This window comes from Saccoglossus kowalevskii, chromosome 7 (genome assembly GCF_978046115.1).
Source record: "Saccoglossus kowalevskii chromosome 7, keSacKowa6.1, whole genome shotgun sequence".
Lineage (NCBI taxonomy): Eukaryota > Metazoa > Hemichordata > Enteropneusta > Harrimaniidae > Saccoglossus > Saccoglossus kowalevskii.
This window is the reverse complement of record NC_140647.1, coordinates 34257299-34278055: the sequence shown is the minus strand read 5'-3', so window position 1 is coordinate 34278055 and position 20757 is coordinate 34257299. Positions and strand designations below refer to the sequence as shown.

The 20757-nt window shown below is 38.1% G+C and overlaps 1 protein-coding gene and 1 long non-coding RNA gene across 2 annotated transcripts; one reads left to right on the top strand and one right to left on the bottom strand.

Moving 5' to 3' along the window:
• The first annotated feature begins 263 nt into the window (after positions 1–263).
• LOC144344958 (uncharacterized) lies at positions 264–3278 on the top strand. The gene is made up of 7 exons (XM_085501752.1): positions 264–458; positions 750–783; positions 1604–1732; positions 2004–2149; positions 2414–2531; positions 2645–2822; positions 3177–3278. The coding sequence occupies exons 1-4, from the start codon at positions 267–269 to the stop codon at positions 2144–2146; spliced, it is 498 nt and encodes a 165-aa protein (XP_085357878.1). The 5' UTR covers positions 264–266; the 3' UTR covers positions 2147–2149; positions 2414–2531; positions 2645–2822; positions 3177–3278.
• Positions 3279–15355: 12077 nt separating this feature from the next.
• Positions 15356–16634, bottom strand: LOC146740952 (uncharacterized). Its single transcript, XR_014930027.1, has 2 exons — positions 16278–16634; positions 15356–15768 (listed from the first exon to the last, which is right to left on the bottom strand). It is a non-coding gene; the product is annotated as an uncharacterized LOC146740952 (long non-coding RNA).
• Between the last annotated feature and the right edge of the window lie 4123 nt (positions 16635–20757).

Sequence of the window (20757 nt, the reverse complement as noted above, 5' to 3'; positions counted from 1 at the left end):
CTATAAATACAAATAATTCATGTGCATATCACACATACTGCATAATATCATTGGAATATTCTGCTGATAGTAGTAATTTACATAATGAATGCAAATAATCAATATGAGCTTGGAATATTAATTTTCAATCACCATATACCGTCCCTGTCAGAACCACTGTTCGTGCATATTGGAGTGATGCAAAATGTGTAAACACAGCACGCTGTTGAGTTGGTACATCGGATGAATAACCGCATTAGGGTTTCTTGCAGATATTTTATACACATATGGTAAATACTGTATGTTTCACTGAAACTATGCGCTTTGATGTCCCCGGTGATGTAATATATCAATATAACCTGTGCAGTCTATTAACACAGCAAATACTCGACTGTCTGCGTGTTTATTTTGTTCCAAGTGAAGATATATTCAAAATGCATTTCAGTCATTTTCTGTTAATGCTGGCAGCGTTGGTCTGTGTAAGTACCACTTATATATTATAAATATTCCTCATTTTTATTACAAAACATGAACATACTGTTATTGTAATTTCGACAACAAAAACAACATGATGGTAAAAGCTTGAATGTGTCAGCTATTTTATGTTAGTACAGGTTATCACATGAGTCAGTGGATGTTGATGATTGTATATTCTGTAGTTGTCAAAACTAGGTGTGTATCAGCTTGTTCGGGTTTTTATGTGTAATCTATCTTTTTGTCTGTCTCCAAATATAGTATAATATCAATAACGATTACTATTTTTGTTGCAGTTGATTACTCTTTCCAACAGCAACCCAGCGCACAGTAAGTGTAGTATATTCTATTATTGTCGTGTTCAGCTACTGTCTGTCATAGATTCATTCATAAGTTCAAGTTATTGTAATTCTCCACTCGATTCAATTACTTTCGAAATGTCCCCCTAAAACAAAATGTCCAACTTCCATGTGTATATTTCTACAGTACAACATATAATAATATATGACTAGCAACGGTCCATTACACATTGGTCAAATACTGCCAATCGTTTATTTGTCAGTGACATGCTTCCCAAACGAAACTAAATAGTATTTATGTAATAGTGTGACGAGCTGCAAAATATGATGAACATGAAGTTTTCGACACGGTAAATTTTATGCAGCTTTTAATCAACAAATTAAATCCAATCTGTTGAAAATGAACGAAAGAAGATACATTTATATCCGATGTGTGATTTATTGGTTATCGTATCGTATCATCAGATTGTGGGTTTGACTCCAATGGCCGGTTGCCAAATTAACGATTGGAAAAACAAGCGTAGATACTGACCACTCAGGCTCAGTGCTTTAGTATTCAGAAGAACGGCGTTATTTCGTGAAAATTAAATCTGTCGATTCTGTGTTCTGTTCATGTTTTAGTTTATGTAACAGATTAAATTGTGCTTTGGCAAAAGGAAGCCGGTTTCCGCAAAAAAACTGACGTATTATTCTCAATATATGTATGCTATGTTGAGTGTTGTTTCCTCGTTTCCTAGTTTTTTTTTTTTTTTTTTTTTTTTTTTTTATATTTAGAACTTAATTTATCCAGATACATTTGTGTTTGGTGCAAACATTTTCAGTTTAACAAGATCTGTTTTTGACTAATGTAGATGATTGTGCAAATGTATGTGATGGTGTGTGTCGTAAGAAACACTGCAATGACGATGAAATCGAGTCAACTAATCTACACTGCATACACGATTGTGAAGATAACAAAAATCGGATATGCTGTGTGAAAAGTACGTTTTCAAGAATACGTAGTTTTTATTCATTCACCATCACCATCATCCATCCATTCATTAAATATATATTACACGTACAAAAACAATTTTTGTTTTACATTTCTCTTAGGTGACAATTACGATTTCACACTAAACAATCGGAGAATGTATATACGTTTGTTTTACATTTAGAACTTAATTTTATCAAGGTACATTTTGTATTTGACTATCACATGATAATGGTGTAAACATTCTTCTTTTTAACAACATTGCCTTTTGAATGATGTAGATGTAAATGGTGTAGGTAATGAGTGTGCAAATGAGTGTGATGGCCAATGCCGTAAAAACACTGCAATAAAGATGAAATGTTATCAAATAATCCAAGCTGCATACAAGATTGTGATGCTAAGAAAGGTCGAATATGCTGTGTGAAAGGTAAATTTCCCACATTCATCGTTATTATTCGCTAATTGCTGAAACATAAAATTCAGATTTCTATTCAATAATTTAATTTTGAGAGCATTACACATTGATTATAACAAGATTAAATTTCAGTATTAACATATTCTTGATTTGACAGAGAAAACTAAAACCCTAATACATGCTCCGACAAAATACATTCTCCTAACTTTAACTCTTCCTACAAACTTTGTGTGAATTAGAATTTACAAAATGTGTATGTATATTTTTCTGACAAAGACCAGGAATATGACTGCGAAACAAACTGTGGTGCTGCATGTCGTAAACATTGCAAACGTGGTGAACAGGATGCAGAGCCTGAAGAATAGTGTGTAGGAAGTTGCCCAGATTCATACAGGTGTTGTGTGCCAGATATGATTTTACACTTTCAAAAGCTACATTTCTTATTACACTGTAACACAGTGAAAACAAACTTTATTTTAACAAGTTTAACTTTTTTGTGTAATTTAGATGAGGAAGCGTGTAAATATGATTGTAATGGGCAATGCCGTTAAAAACACTGCAATGACAATGAATACGAGTCATCTGAATCAAGTTGTGTGAAAGATTGTCATGATAAAAAGGAACGGATATGCTGTGTTCCATGGTAAAGTTTCACTCAACCGACACCATTTGAATTTTGCTTTAGGTAAATATATGTTTTATCATATTATGATGTAATTGTTTGTCAGCCTTGTTCGTTGACCGATAATATAGAGGAAACACATGACACAATGTAAATACATTGCACATCAGAATATGTTTTCATGAAATCGTAGATTTACATTCTTCGCCACTTATTTTTACCGTTCGGGAAATATACACACATTTTCATAAACTATATAACATATAATATTTCTTGTTGAAAACTAATTTTGTAGTGTTTCTGATTAAATTAAATTCCACATACTTCAAAATTAAAGATCTAGTAACTATCAAATATATATTCATATCTTTCTAATAAAAAAATATGTAACTGAATATTTTGTCTTCTCCTTCACAGATATCACTGTCTGGTACCATAAGTAACCAACGAGACTTGCAATTTGTCTTATGTTAGGAATAAATTTAGATCTTAAATTAGAAATAAATCATATAAATGCAACGGCTTAACTGTAGTGTCGTTATACGTGTGTATTAGGTATTACACATTGTCACGTTGGGAAGAGACAAGTGAGCCCCCAGTCAATCAGATTGATGAAACCAATCGACAAAAATCAACAATGAAGAGTTATGTATATACGAGAATTGAACATCCCCATTTATATATATATATATATATAGTGTAGATACAATAGTCGATTATTCCAAAACAAAAGTGCTCAATACAAAGTATATGTAGAGCGGGTGAATACGGTGATAGAGGAATTAATACACAACTACATGAATATTGAAACTCGACAGCACTGTTTCGTAAGGTACAAGTACCTCACTCATCAGGAGCTTTATGTTTAATCATTCACTGCACCAAAGAGCATACATTATAAGCTTCGCAAATTAACATATTAATTAAAATTAAATAGAAAGTTTAATTGTTACATATTAGAGCTTTTGATCTGTGTCGGCATGATGACACGAGTTCATTTCTTTTGTTTAATGTGGAGTGGTGGGGGTCTAAAAATTATGATGAATTTTTCTTTCAAACATAAAATACATCGTTTGCTGGAGCTATTATACGGGCTACCGCGAGCAAGAATTTGTCATTGTATTTTATATTCAATATCTTTTTCTTTGAGTGACCAGACGTGTTTACTTAGTTCTGTCGCACTTCTGGAGGCCTGATTGCGAAATGAGGCCGTGTGGTTTCTGTATCTTGTTTTGAACTCATTACCAGTAAGTCCGACGTACGTTTCACTGGTGTGTTTGTCTAAACGCGTAACTTCCGCTTGGTATACGACGCCGGACTGCAAACACTTCCCGTCTAGTGGACATGTTGTTGTTTTCTGGCAATTACACAACTTGTTGGCTTTCGTTTCGTCAGTGGTAGTGTTATTTTCGGTCGCTAGTTAGTGTTTGTTTTTCTTGTTGATGGTATCTTTGATGTTGTTCATACAGCTTTAGCTGACTTTGATTGTATTTCTGTTAAATATTTTCTTGAGGTTGTTGCCGGTAGGAAAGCACTTGTCGATTAGATCCAGGAATCGCTTTCCTATTCTGCTATGGACGCTGCAGCTATATGGTGGGTTGAACCAAAGGACGTTGCTACGCGGCCGTTTATTTTTTTACCCTTCTCTGTGGGGGGCTCAAACTTTAGTTGGTGTTTATAGCCGCTTTTGCGTAGAACTCTTTGGTAGGGTGGTGCCGCGATGTCAAACATCTTCTTATCTGACGACATTGCAGAAAGACGCTTGTTAATCCCGGCCGGGATATTCTTTGTGATGGCGGGTGCGTGATTACTCTCCTTGTGTACATATACCAAGTTGGCATTAGGCTTTATGAAGGGACTGTACGAACTTTCAATGAGGTTTAGCGTGACATCAAGGAAGTTTACGATTTTCTTGTTTGCTTCGATCGTGATCTTTAGGCCGTTGTTTTTAAACACGCGACAGATAGCTTTATTGATTTTTTCAGTCTCTTTGGGTGAGGCGTCTAAGGCGACTAAGCCATCATCTCGGTATAGACCGATGTGAACTTTCTTTTTTAACTGTGCTTTGAGCTGTGAAAGCAAGTTCACAGGTCTCTGCGCCGTCGAAACTTCCCATTGTAACATCAAACGTGTTGGAGCCCCTCTTTTGCCACGGCGATTGATTGTGGATCAACAATGTTTGTTTGGCGTGAGTGATTATGTTTATTTCTTCATCCGGGATATTATCATAAGCCGAGGCAAAACGTAACGCTTTGCTTAATGTTTGTCATCGCGGCACCACCCTCCAGTCTCCCACTGAGAGACCAGTAGTGCAAACAGTTTCAACAGCGTTGATCGAATCCAGAAAAATTATGACACTTCCGTTTGCACGAGAGGCAGCAATAATACAAGCAGGTTTGAGTATAGAAGAAACACTTTTAACATAGGTTTCAATTGAAATCCCATCAATCGACTCACATTTGAGACCGTGTTTACGTGTCAACCCTGCAAAATGGTTGACACGTGTACCCGCCGTGGAGGCCGCCATCTTGGAAAGGCCCCACGACGAGCGAACTGAAAGTGAAAAACAAAATCAAACTAAAACACGGTAGAATTATACCGTAAAATCAAAATAAATAAGCGTACGTATGTAGTAAGTATTAACAAAAAAGATAGTACAAAAATAGTAGTAACTTACTAACTATTTGAGGCAAAACACCGTGTTTTTTGAGGAGCACTCGCAACGCGTGGCAGACATGCGCAGATAGATAGATAGATGGATAGATCCTTTTTGATCAGCGGGTAAATAAAAATCAATAACGACTGGACAGTAGTATACAGAACCAAGAAACCCCGCGGGCAGGCCAACACCAAGTGGCACGGACAATGGGGAATCGAACCCCCCTGCCCTGTGCCATCGGGATAACAGTCATCCGTTTGACACATTTCTCAGTTCAAAATAAAACGATTAAACGATTACAAACGACGGTCTCGAACAAGTAAACAATGAACAAATGACGACGTGAACGACATTAAACGATAAAATTCACAAATGGTAGTATACTCAAATTACAATAGTTGAATGGTAAAAATTGAGTTAAAAATAACAATTCTAAAAATGCTTACAGGTACAATATTATTAAAAGGCAGGTTATTACAGAGTTCAGCCATAGTCTAAAAATTCGGGAATTTTTAACGAGTTGCCATCCAATATGACAATGGCGTCATTTACGCACCACTCTGTTTGAAATACATCTAGAGATTTTGTAAGCAGGTGATAGTTGTATTCATTGGTCACTCGGTACTTAATTTTTGATTTAAAACACTCGAATACATTTGTTTGTACACGATCATTCATCATTTTGTACCGTGTTACGTGAATTGCCGTTTTCATGGTTGCAATTATGTAGCAAAGTAGACGATGTGTAGCAGTTCTTTTACTTGGTGGACCAAGTACGTACCACGATACTGGTATTGTGTCAATATTTAATAGTTTATTGATAATTAGTTTCGATATGTTGAAAAGTTGGGCAAGTCTTGAACAATCAATAAAAATGTGGGTAATATCGTCCCTTTCATCACAAAAGATACGTATCTGTGTTCTGAACTTTGCTTTTTAAAAGAAACCCGCCAGTTGGGTAGGCGCCGTGGAAGATGCGCCAATTAAGGTCGCCGTCTTTCTTTGTGATTGGGGTCACATAGCAATCTTTAAAGACGGGTTTAGCGTTGGGAGACAGACAAAGTAGGTCGTGACATATGGTGTTAAACTGTGAATTGTGATTTGAATAATACTGATACATTATGAGGAATTTGTATATTTCACCCCTCTCAAATTTGTAAAGCGGAGTATTCAGAAGAGTGTCATTATCATCGTCTCGGTAGCAAAGTTCAATATAATATTTGGTTGTAGTTGACTCATCGGTCACATTTTGATTGAGTATAATTCTCTTCCACTCAATAGGTATGGCCCGATGAATCACATCGAGTGCCATCCCGGCTAGCCGCCTAGAGTACACATTTACTTTACTATGTATGGCGTCAACGCCTAACCATGAACCATTATTAAAAAGGTCACCGACCTTTGTGAGGCCAGCCTCACGAAAATGTAAAAGATTCAAAGGTGTATTTTGAATTGGATGAATAACGAGTTGGTTAAAAAATAACGGCTCTTGAGCAACCTCGTGAAGCGTAGTAGGTCTGTCTTTCCTGATTGTTGGAAGGGAAGACCAGACTGTTAGCAAGTCAGAGTAAAACTGTGGTAAGTGAACATTGGGTGTTGGTATGTCAATAATAAATAACTGTTTATCATAGTTCAAATGGTTGAATTCTTTTAAAAAGTAATCTGTAAAAGCAAAACAAGCATGACTGACACTGGAGTAGAGGTAACGTTGGATATACTGAATGCGAAAAGACGCAATGCGAGTAGGTAAATGTATATTCAGGCCGTGGCCGCCATCAGCTGCTGGTAGATAAACTGTCTCAGCAGAAACCCAGTGACGTCCCTGCCAGAAAAAAATCAGAAACAGTTTCTGTAGATTAGTAATAATCTGTTTGGGTGGACTCGTGCACATGCAAGAGTGAAGTAGTTTTGACGCAATTAGTTGGTTTATTACTATAGTGCGCCCTCTATAGGTCATAGCAGGGGCGTAGCGTGACCACCAACCCAACTTGGCCTCAACGTTTCCTATAACACCGTCCCAGTTTTGAGCGACAAAAGTGTCGCTATTACCTAGATAGGTACCAAGAACTTTAAGCCCTTGATTATTCCACCTATATTTAGTGGATTGTCAGTTCTTTCCTTCCACTTGCCTACCCACAATCCTTTTGACTTGCCATAGTTTATACGAGAATTGCTGGCAGACTCGTACACACGTAACCAATGTTCAAGTTTGTTAAAATCACTGTTTTGAGTTAAAAAGAAACTAATGTCGTCTGCATAAGCAGACAGATTAGCAGGTTTGTGACTGTTGTTATGCAAATAAACCCCATGTATTTCACTTTCAGTCCTTATTTTGTGTAAAAGTGGTTCAATGGCCAGCGTGTATATAGCTGCCCAGACAAATAACAGCCCTGACGAATACCACGTTGGAACAATACCGGACTGGTTATAGAGTTATTAACACGAATTAAACTTTGCGTGTTTGAGTAAATTAATTGCATATACTTACAAAACTCGTCCCCATAGCCGAACGCTTTGAGGGTTTTAAAAAGATTGTCATGGTTGATACGGTCGAATGCCTTTTCCTGGTCCAGGGCAACGATCCCAAGTGGCAAGTTATTGATATTAAAATAATCGATGACGTCACGCACCAGATGGATGTTGTCGAAAATCTGTCGCCCTGGAACACAGTAAGTTTGGTCGGGGTGGATGATTTCAGGTAAAGTGGCTTTAAGCCTCATGGAGAGCGCTTTAGTAAGTATTTTATAATCAGAGCAGAGCAAACTAACTGGTCTCCAGTTTTTCAACAAACTGTTGTCACCCTTTTTGGGGAGTAAAGTGATGACGGCGCGTCGACATGACAACGGAAGTTGACCGTCCTTAACTGAGGCGTTAGGGACATCGTGAAGTTCCGGTCCCAACAATGACCAAAAATACCGGAAAAAAATCACCAGGCAAACCGTCAATGCCAGGAGACGTACCTTTTGACAACAATTTGACAGCGGAAGTTAATTCATCAAAAGAGAGGGGCGTCACACATGTCTTTAAGCGCTTCGTCAAGTTGGGGAAGTCCCTTGTGTAGACGAGCTTGACAGTCAGTTGACACAGGGTCAGGTGAGAACAGATTAAAATAAAAATGTTTGGTGAGAGTGCGCATTTCAGCTAGTGACTCGGTAGTAGTAGCATTGGGTCGTTGTAAATGGGACATGACCTTTTTACTCCCCCTCTGTTTCTCAATAGCTGAGAAAAAAGAGGTGGGCGCATTGGTTTCATTCAGAATTTTATGGCGCGATCTAATGGCAGCCCCTTTTGATTCGTTGTGCATTAAAGTTTGAAGTAATGCCTTTTTTTCATTTAATTGTGTTGTGAGTGCATCAGTGGGTCGATCAACTTGTTCAAGGGTGTGTATGTCATCACAAATATTTTGTTTTATGCGCTTATAGTTATTGCTGAGTTTCGTGCTATATTGTTTTGTTAGTTCCTTTATTTTAAGTTTACCCATATCCCACCACATTTGAACGGAGTCAAAGCGATCCTTTTCCTTACGCCATAGCAACCAGAAGTCATTGAGGATATGGCAGTACTCTTCGTCATGCAGTAGACTATTATTGAAGTGCCATATTGGGTTTCTGTTTGTGACGTCTTTGATTAGTATGCATATCGTAACAGGTGCGTGATCAGATAGGTTACAGTGAGTTTCTATTGTGCTACGTTTGATTTTGGGTGAGAAAGCTTTGGATATGTAAAACGTGTCTATGCGGGACTTGCTGTCATTTCTGACCCATGTATAGTCTCGCATGTTTGAGTTAAAATAGCAGCCATGTATCAACAAGTTTAAAACGCGTGGCTATGTTAGATGACGACATAGCTGATTGTGCATGTGGTTCCGGGCTGCCAGCTCTGTCTAAGTCGGGGTTAAGGGTGCAGTTAAAATCACCGCCAATAATGATTGGGTCTTGATTAAGATCATTGAGCGTTTTCTTAAGTATTTTAAAAAATTCAAGCCGATCCACCCCAACGGTGGGCGCATAAACATTTAGCAGGTGAACGGGCGACCCGTGTATCTCCAGATGTACGTGAAGCAAACGCCCCGGAAAAACACATTCAACACTTTGATGTTTATAGTGGTATTTTTATTGACTAAAATAGCCACACCAGCAGATTGTGAGTTACCATGGGAAAATAAAATGGAGGAACGCCATACAATTTGCCATTGGGCTTCATCAGCTTGAACAGTGTGAGTTTCCTGAAGAAAATAAAAGTCGCTGGAATGATTTAATTTAAGGAATTCAAAGAGCTGGTATCGCTTCAGTGAATCGCGACACCTGCGCACATTCCATGTAACAGCAGAGAAGCTCATGATTATAATATAAAAAGTTAAAACAGTAAAATATGGAATATAAATTTTATTATACATGATGAGCAATTAAATTATACTGTATTGCAATAAAATAACTATTTTATATTTGCGACGTCAGTAGCTGGTGATGGTTGAATACCACGTTTTTTCTTTAAAATTCCTTCTTTTAAGGTGTCGCGCTTTTCGACCACAAAAGTAGGGTCTTTCATTTTTCTGATATGTTTTATTATTTTAGTAGCAACCCGTTGAATGCGCACTTTTTCGTTGCTTGGTAGGTCCGGGGTTTTACGCACCTCATTGAGCGAGCGTGCTAGCAACCTTAGATCGGGACAAAAATGAATGGCCACATCAATGATTTTTCTTGAATAGAAAGATTCAACCAAGAAAATGTTTAAAGCTTCGCGGGATAGCAGTTTTACTTTCTCGCTCGAGACAGAGAGCTCCATGGCTTCTGAAAATAAGGTCAATATTTCAGAACAGTCAGACACAACAGACTCCGCATCATCCCTGTCCTCAGACAGACCCACAGGGATAGTATGCTTTGTCGTGTCAAATGGGTCACATGACTCTCCTGGTAAAATAGGGGAGTAAAGGGGTGGGTTAGTACCACCTCTTCATCATTTACATTAACATTTGTTGTTTTGTTATCAGTTGACATTGTATTATTTGTATCGGTTTTGCTCGTACCAGGAGCGTGTGTTATCAAGTTTTCATTTTCATTAATGTCATTATCGTTTATAACCTTGTCACTCATTTCATTTTCTTCGTTTTTGTCGTTATTGTCACATTATCATTTAATGTGTCACCATTATCGTGATCCACATTTTCGGGTAGATTTTCAGTTTCCATAGTTTCATTATTGTCAACTGTTTTATCAAGGGAGGGGCTATTTTCATCAACAGTGTGATCAGTAGGTAGAGGTTCGGGGTCGGGGTGTGTATCAGTATTTTGCACGGAATGGCCACGAACAGGGTAACCCGAAGTTGACAGTACAGTAGACAAGTAAATTATATTGTCTCTCCTCAAATGTGACATTAATAACACCGTCAAGTGTATTACCATCACATAGCATATAAACTTGGCGGCGAAAAGATTTAACATATTTCAACTCGGGTTGTTTACACCCGAGCGGAATTAAACGCAGATTACTCACGACACGGCCATACCGTGACAATTCAGTTTCGAGTCGAGAGCATGATTGGGTATGAAGGGTGGAACACCTGAAAGAATCACTTTAGTGGCGGGTTTTACGAGTGGTTGTACATGAATTAAGCAGTCTCCCATTGAGAGACCAGTAGTGCAAACAGTTTCAACAGCGTTGATCGAATCCAGAAAAATTATGACACTTCCGTTTGCACGAGAGGCAGCAATAATACAAGCAGGTTTGAGTATAGAAGAAACACTTTTAACATAGGTTTCAATTGAAATCCCATCAATCGACTCACATTTGAGACCGTGTTTACGTGTCAACCCTGCAAAATGGTTGACACGTGTACCCGCCGTGGAGGCCGCCATCTTGGAAAGGCCCCACGACGAGCGAACTGAAAGTGAAAAAACAAAATCAAACTAAAACACCGTAGAATTATACCGTAAAATCAAAATAAATAAGCGTACGTATGTAGTAAGTATTAACAAAAAAGATAGTACAAAAATAGTAGTAACTTACTAACTATTTGAGGCAAAAAAACGTGTTTTTTGAGGAGCACTCGCAACGCGTGGCAGACATGCGCAGATAGATAGATAGATAGATTGATTGATTAATTAATTAATCTGCATTAAGTTTTTGGTTATTGTTGCAATCTAAAGTCTTGGTGCCGGAGTTCGTGTTCCTAATTTTGTTTTGTTCTTCTAGCATCTTAAATCCGTGTTCACAATATGCATCAAGCCATTCGCGAAACTGCAATTATAAATCGAATTGATTAATTAAATAAACACTATATCAGGGATTCGTGTATGTTAATCGTACATGTCGGCGCATAAAGTCTTTGACAAAACGATTGCTCTCTAAAATATCACATGTATACGAATTCTGACAGAGATAAGACATATAACACGAAATCTACCTGTTTTGTGACCGTAGCGGCGTAACGAGACATTGGCACAATAGATTATACAGTTCCTTGTGTCTGTTTAGTTTAATAAGTGTTCATGTCGCCTGCTTAAACTTGATTGGTCATATTATAACTGGAAATTATTTGTATCGTCTTACCTCTGGACTGACGTCAATTTTCGGGATAATATTTAAATTATGCACAGATTTGGAAGTAGGTGGTTTAGGTAGTTCGGCTGAAAAAAAAGAATCACAATTAATGTAACAGTAATGTCGTAAGTGCTAACGGCTAAAGGCGTTATTTCACCATCACTAGTTATAATAACCCAATGCAATATTGTTATAACGATGAAGAAACTGCGAAAAGTTGGGGGCGTGGATGGATTACGTAATATGTATTTACCTTCCTTTATCTCCCTCATTCTCCGATGGTATTCCTTGGTGTCCATCTTAAGTATCGTAAATGCCGCTAACCACCTAGTCATCTTTGATCTCTTTCGAGATGAAAAGTACAATGACTTTTTCTGCCAGAGATTGAAAAAAATATACTTTGTAATTTTCTTCGCGTTATGTAAATAAAGGTAGTGACAGCAGAATGAAACTAATAGTTTTCCAATCGTAGAAGTAAACTCACCTTTGAGACGAGTGCAAACATGTTTGATTTTTTCGGAGCCACCGTAGGCAGATTCGGTTTGGTCACTATTTCATAGTCTTCAAGTGTGATGAGTTGATCGGATAAACTACCCTGAAATAGTAATTAATTGAAATGAATAACAATGAATTCAAAATCACAATACTTCACGAGTCTTAGACGAAGGGTAGGCAAAACGTTACCTTTCTGCGCACGGTAAGAAAGAACGGGAACCGAACAACAGCCTTGGCCCTCACCCAAACGGGACATGAAGACGTCATGTAAGAAACTGTTCCCTCGAGTAATCTGACGAGAAAGCCTCCGTCTATCTTGGATACCGATGGTCGGTTCATTTCTCGCAACTGAAATATAATGAAAACCTGTTATAAATGGGAATGGAACGTGGCAAAAAACGGCAGTAGTGCTGGCATAATGCGACGGCGAGTCGTAGTGGTGACGTGTGTTCAGTCGAGTTTATTGAATATTTGGAAGTGGCGAAAAGTCACGTTCAAACGAACCGAAATACTTACAAACTCTGTAATATAACTTTCCAGTACTTTATCCGCCATTTTATGTAGGTTTTATGATTCTTGCTTCAGGATGCACCGCAAAACACTCGTTAAACGCTGGACAATTTGACTTCTACGTCCGTACTATACGAAGTGAGTTTGAGAGTGGAACGCATCTTGCGCTGGTTGCTGTCAGCGACGCTCATTGATGACGCCACAGACGCTGTTCTACGCGTTCTATCACGGACTACGCCAAGTCACGCGAGAATAAGCGGTGAACAGCCGATGCGTGTTCTGCTGGTTTAGCCGTGATATGTTATGCTTTCAGTATTATTATACAGCTAAATATGAGCAAATGCATCGATGACGTGTGTTATTACAGGTGATCGGCGTCAAGTTTTGAGATTCGCTGGTTCCCGGCGTCCTTTGCGAATGGCAGGTAGGACGCAGGTAACTAGTAATCGCCATATTGTTCCATTTGGGCCGGTTTTCCGGCCGGAAGGAACGCGACTGGGTGACGTAATTTGAAAACATTCCAAGTTCCGTTTTGCGTAAACGTGTCTGTAATGCTATTATAAAGCAATGCTCATACATTCTGCCTGCTTAGATTTACAGATTTGATATGTTCTGTGCAAATTTATAACAAAAGAAACAGTTTTTTTTTATTCGCCCAACTTTCGAAAGTAAAAGGAAACCCCTGAACGGCCACGAGCGTAAGCGCTGACGTCAGGCAACTAAGGGAAATGGAACAAGCAACGAGAAAGTGATGTACCAATCAGAATGCCGGAACCGTTACTAGTTACCAGCCTCTTGTGGCTTGGTACGCCATGACACTTGAGGCGGGAACCAGCCAAGTTTTGAGACAGGCCCCGCATCAAGTGCGATGTTGATTGCGGCCACAGATGGCGCCCTTCTCCAGTGGTGTTTGCCGGCCGACTCGGATGTTGATGAACGCTGCAGTGATTTGTCTAAATTGAGTATGGTATTTAATTTGATAAATTAATATAATTTAAGATCTTGTCGTTGAACGTGTTAAAACAAAACACAAATCAATTAAACCTTAATTTATGTGCCTTCAATATTGGGGTTATAAATAAATGACAATTTGTTGTTGATCACCGAATTTCAACTGATTCAAGTTGGCTACACCGAAGGAGAGACACTCAATCTAATCTAATTAGATTCGGTAATTTCAACATTTTTTAAAGCCGCCGCTTTTGTCTTGAAATTACTGGAATCAATTTCCATTAAAATATATGAATGTTGGATGAGTGTTTCAATTGGGACACTAATCGTGCTTATCTCTCGCAGAATCGTGTTGTAATTTTTGATATTATCAACCAAAGGCTGAGTAAAATAAAGATGTGATCTTTGCATTCATACTGCTTTAGTGGTTATTTTTATTGGTGTTCATCCCACGAAATTGGTTGGGGTTATTTTTGTGAAATTGCTGACGTTGTGGGACATATTTGCGATTTGTTAAATTCACCCACACTCTGACGATCTTATTAGGTGGCGTTACGTCATCACCAGGGGTAACATTATGTGACACTCATACTATATATATATACATACAGTAATAAAAGACGAACATATTTCGAAAATTTACGTATAAGGCCCTCGGCCGATAAAGCCTGCCATGATTTGCCGCCGTTTGTATCCACAAAATTGCCAAAATGTCGGATGAGGCAAAGTTTGGTATATTGGTAATAGTACATTGAAAATTAAGTTCTGCTGAAAACAACAGCCGAATTGAAACAGTTTCGTTGTATCTTTGGAAATGAAAAACTGGTTAATTTGGTCCGTGAGACACACCGACCCGTTGTTTACATAGTGTGTGTACACGAGAGCTGTACACAGATTAATCTAACGAATATAAAGACTGTAAGATTTGAAAGTACTACTGATGACGCTACGTGTTGATAAACGGTAATATGTATTTTGTTAAAATTATTTAAAAATACAAAAAATATAAAAATACATGTAGTAAGAAAAGTAAGCAGTATCTAGTGTTCTATATCAGGCGAGAATGAGATCCGTCTACATAGTAATGTATGCCACCATCTTCTCTGGTGACGTGATTGTGAATTACTGTAACCTTCGAAGTCATCTGCCTGGCAACTGTCCCCAGCACCGTCTGTCAATCCTATATCTTCACTAGCTTCCGCGTCGGTGGTGGCGCTTTCGATCACTGTCGTACGAATGCGTTCAAGATCAGGTTGTTCGAAGCCATTGTGACCGAGGTATTCCGTTACAGGCGTCTGCGCAAGATAAATAAATAAATTAATTAATTAATTAATCAATCAATCAATCAATCAATCAATCAATCAATCTGATTAAAATCTGATGTAGTGTACGGGCTTTAATTATTTTGACTATAAACTTATTTTTAATTTTTTTTTTATTACTTTTGTTATTAATGCCCTTTTATTTTATTATTTTACTTTGATTTTGATTTCGTGATTTTTTTTTAATTCTGCCCTACCTACATCTGATCCGACGCCTATGTAAGTCCCGTTCAAATCTCGCGTAAGTAACAGCCAATCACAGTCCCCCTTTTATACAGGCTGTCGGTTGCTTACTTTTCAGTGTAGTGATACTCTACGGGCAATCTTTCTGTACATTATATTTTGCCCACTTGAATAAACGATTAATAGAAAATTGCTAGTATATTTTTATTTGCAAAAGAAATTCCACAGCATTTTACAATTTTTGTCATTACATTGAATATTTTTTTCACTTCCAACAAATATGTACACTTCCAGATACATCTTCGCCAGCCAAGGTTCGTTCATTCAGTCATCGCTTCAATTTTACATCACTGAGCATAATAGAATGGAAGCAAAAAAATAAGTAAATCGTAATGATTAGAACACTGTAAACAGCTATAGTAAACAATGCAAACTGATTTTAAATTGTATAACGGTCACCGGCCCACGGCATCGACGCAGAAAATTGGAGCAAACAAATATTTCCTGATCAATTGCGATGTGTTCCAAATAAAAAATATTTTATTCCAGTCCAAATCAGCTCAATTACTTTAATAAAGAGTTATTGCATAATGTACAAAATGTTGATACAATTTGATGAATATTTACAGCTACGGCTTCAATACCGTAGACGATGTTGGCCCGATCTTCAACAAAACATCACCCGTCTCCAGGGCATGGCAGGCGACTGGAAAAAGACACTAGTGTTCGGTCGAAACGGTGGAAACAAAATCGTCACTCCCAGAATAACTATGCAAAATAACGATCTAAAGTCGAACCATTCGAGCCACAATATTAACATCAAAATGACTTTCGTTGCATTTGACAATGATAAACTTACCGTAAAGCCGTGTTATTCTCGGTCGCTAACGTCGGTGTAATCCACCATTTTATTTGAGTGTTTGCCACCCGACTCCGCCCGGTGACGTCATCATGTGCGCCATAGAAGGAGGTCTGTGATTCGTTGACTAAAATCGTCGATAGTGGGTCTCGTTGAAATCTCGTTACATAGGCATCGGCTCAGATGTAGGTAGGGCGGAATTAAAAAAATCACAAAATCAAAATCAAAGTAAAATAATAAAATAAAATAAAATAAAAGGGCATTAATAACAAAAGTAATAAAAAATAAAATTAAAATAAGTTTATAGCCAAAATAATTAAAGCCCGTACACTACATCAGATTTTAATCAGATTGTCAATCAATGTAATCCACTATAACGTAGTACAAAATACATATGAAACATCGTCACGAATCATAGCCTCATGTTTAATGATGGCTCATCAGTATGACCTAACTTTTTCCCCATACTAACCTGTGTCATAGAAGCTGCATTAAGTTTTTGGTTATTGTTGCAATCTAATGTCTTGGTGCCGGAGTTCGTGTTCCTAATTTTGTTTTGTTCTTCTAGCATCTTAAATCCGTGTTCACAATATGCATCAAGCCATTCGCGAAACTGCAATTATAAATCGAATTGATTAATTAAATAAACACTATATCAGGGATTCGTGTATGTTAATCGTACATGTCGGCGCATAAAGTCTTTGACAAAACGATTGCTCTCTAAAATATCACATGTATACGAATTCTGACAGAGATAAGACATATAACACGAAATCTACCTGTTTTGTGACCGTAGCGGCGTAACGAGACATTGGCACAATAGATTATACAGTTCCTTGTGTCTGTTTAGTTTAATAAGTGTTCATGTCGCCTGCTTAAACTTGATTGGTCATATTATAACTGGAAATTATTTGTATCGTCTTACCTCTGGACTGCCGTCAATTTTCGGGATAATATTTAAATTATGCACAGATTTGGAAGTAGGTGGTTTAGGTAGTTCGGCTGAAAAAAAAGAATCACAATTAATGTAACAGTAATGTCGTAAGTGCTAACGGCTAAAGGCGTTATTTCACCATCACTAGTTATAATAACCCAATGCAATATTGTTATAACGATGAAGAAACTGCGAAAAGTTGGGGGCGTGGATGGATTACGTAATATGTATTTACCTTCCTTTATCTCCCTCATTCTCCGATGGTATTCCTTGGTGTCCATCTTAAGTATCGTAAATGCCGCTAACCACCTAGTCATCTTTGATCTCTTTCGAGATGAAAAGTACAATGACTTTTTCTGCCAGAGATTGAAAAAAATATACTTTGTAATTTTCTTCGCGTTATGTAAATAAAGGTAGTGACAGCAGAATGAAACTAATAGTTTTCCAATCGTAGAAGTAAACTCACCTTTGAGACGAGTGCAAACATGTTTGATTTTTTCGGAGCCACCGTAGGCAGATTCGGTTTGGTCACTATTTCATAGTCTTCAAGTGTGATGAGTTGATCGGATAAACTACCCTGAAATAGTAATTAATTGAAATGAATAACAATGAATTCAAAATCACAATACTTCACGAGTCTTAGACGAAGGGTAGGCAAAACGTTACCTTTCTGCGCACGGTAAGAAAGAACGGGAACCGAACAACAGCCTTGGCCCTCACCCAAACGGGACATGAAGACGTCATGTAAGAAACTGTTCCCTCGAGTAATCTGACGAGAAAGCCTCCGTCTATCTTGGATACCGATGGTCGGTTCATTTCTCGCAACTGAAATATAATGAAAACCTGTTATAAATGGGAATGGAACGTGGCAAACAAACGGCAGTAGTGCTGGCATAATGCGACGGCGAGTCGTAGTGGTGACGTGTGTTCAGTCGAGTTTATTGAATATTTGGAAGTGGCGAAAAGTCACGTTCAAACGAACCGAAATACTTACAAACTCTGTAATATAACTTTCCAGTACTTTATCCGCCATTTTATGTAGGTTTTATGATTCTTGCTTCAGGATGCACCGCAAAACACTCGTTAAACGCTGGACAATTTGACTTCTACGTCCGTACTATACGAAGTGAGTTTGAGAGTGGAACGCATCTTGCGCTGGTTGCTGTCAGCGACGCTCATTGATGACGCCACAGACGCTGTTCTACGCGTTCTATCACGGACTACGCCAAGTCACGCGAGAATAAGCGGTGAACAGCCGATGCGTGTTCTGCTGGTTTAGCCGTGATATGTTATGCTTTCAGTATTATTATACAGCTAAATATGAGCAAATGCATCGATGACGTGTGTTATTACAGGTGATCGGCGTCAAGTTTTGAGATTCGCTGGTTCCCGGCGTCCTTTGCGAATGGCAGGTAGGACGCAGGTAACTAGTAATCGCCATATTGTTCCATTTGGGCCGGTTTTCCGGCCGGAAGGAACGCGACTGGGTGACGTAATTTGAAAACATTCCAAGTTCCGTTTTGCGTAAACGTGTCTGTAATGCTATTATAAAGCAATGCTCATACATTCTGCCTGCTTAGATTTACAGATTTGATATGTTCTGTGCAAATTTATAACAAAAGAAACAGTTTTTTTTTATTCGCCCAACTTTCGAAAGTAAAAGGAAACCCCTGAACGGCCACGAGCGTAAGCGCTGACGTCAGGCAACTAAGGGAAATGGAACAAGCAACGAGAAAGTGATGTACCAATCAGAATGCCGGAACCGTTACTAGTTACCAGCCTCTTGTGGCTTGGTACGCCATGACACTTGAGGCGGGAACCAGCCAAGTTTTGAGACAGGCCCCGCATCAAGTGCGATGTTGATTGCGGCCACAGATGGCGCCCTTCTCCAGTGGTGTTTGCCGGCCGACTCGGATGTTGATGAACGCTGCAGTGATTTGTCTAAATTGAGTATGGTATTTAATTTGATAAATTAATATAATTTAAGATCTTGTCGTTGAACATGTTAAAACAAAACACAAATCAATTAAACCTTAATTTATGTGCCTTCAATATTGGGGTTATAAATAAATGACAATTTGTTGTTGATCACCGAATTTCAACTGATTCAAGTTGGCTACACCGAAGGAGAGACACTCAATCTAATCTAATTAGATTCGGTAATTTCAACATTTTTTAAAGCCGCCGCTTTTGTCTTGAAATTACTGGAATCAATTTCCATTAAAATATATGAATGTTGGATGAGTGTTTCAATTGGGACACTAATCGTGCTTATCTCTCGCAGAATCGTGTTGTAATTTTTGATATTATCAACCAAAGGCTGAGTAAAATAAAGATGTGATCTTTGCATTCATACTGCTTTAGTGGTTATTTTTATTGGTGTTCATCCCACGAAATTGGTTGGGGTTATTTTTGTGAAATTGCTGACGTTGTGGGACATATTTGCGATTTGTTAAATTCGCCCACACTCTGACGATCTTATTAGGTGGCGTTACGTCATCACCAGGGGTAACATTATGTGACACTCATACTATATATATATACATACAGTAATAAAAGACGAACATATTTCGAAAATTTACGTATAAGGCCCTCGGCCGATAAAGCCTGCCATGATTTGCCGCCGTTTGTATCCACAAAATTGCCAAAATGTCGGATGAGGCAAAGTTTGGTATATTGGTAATAGTACATTGAAAATTAAGTTCTGCTGAAAACAACAGCCGAATTGAAACAGTTTCGTTGTATCTTTGGAAATGAAAAACTGGTTAATTTGGTCCGTGAGACACACCGACCCGTTGTTTACATAGTGTGTGTACACGAGAGCTGTACACAGATTAATCTAACGAATATAAAGACTGTAAGATTTGAAAGTACTACTGATGACGCTACGTGTTGATAAACGGTAATATGTATTTTGTTAAAATTATTTAAAAATACAAAAAATATAAAAATACATGTAGTAAGAAAAGTAAGCAGTATCTAGTGTTCTATATCAGGCGAGAATGAGATCCGTCTACATAGTAATGTATGCCACCATCTTCTCCGATGACGTGATTGTGAATTACTGTAACCTTCGAAGTCATCTGCCTGGCAACTGTCCCCAGCACCGTCTGTCAATCCTATATCTTCACTAGCTTCCGCGTCGGTGGTGGCGCTTTCGATCACTGTCGTACGAATGCGTTCAAGATCAGGTTGTTCGAAGCCATTGTGACCGAGGTATTCCGTTACAGGCGTCTGCGCAAGATAAATAAATAAATTAATTAATTAATTAATTAATCAATCAATCAATCAATCAATCAATGTAATCCACTATAACGTAGTACAAAATACATATGAAACATCGTCACGAATCATAGCCTCATGTTTAATGATGGCTCATCAGTATGACCTAACTTTTTCCCCATACTAACCTGTGTCATAGAAGCTGCATTAAGTTTTTGGTTATTGTTGCAATCTAATGTCTTGGTGCCGGAGTTCGTGTTCCTAATTTTGTTTTGTTCTTCTAGCATCTTAAATCCGTGTTCACAATATGCATCAAGCCATTCG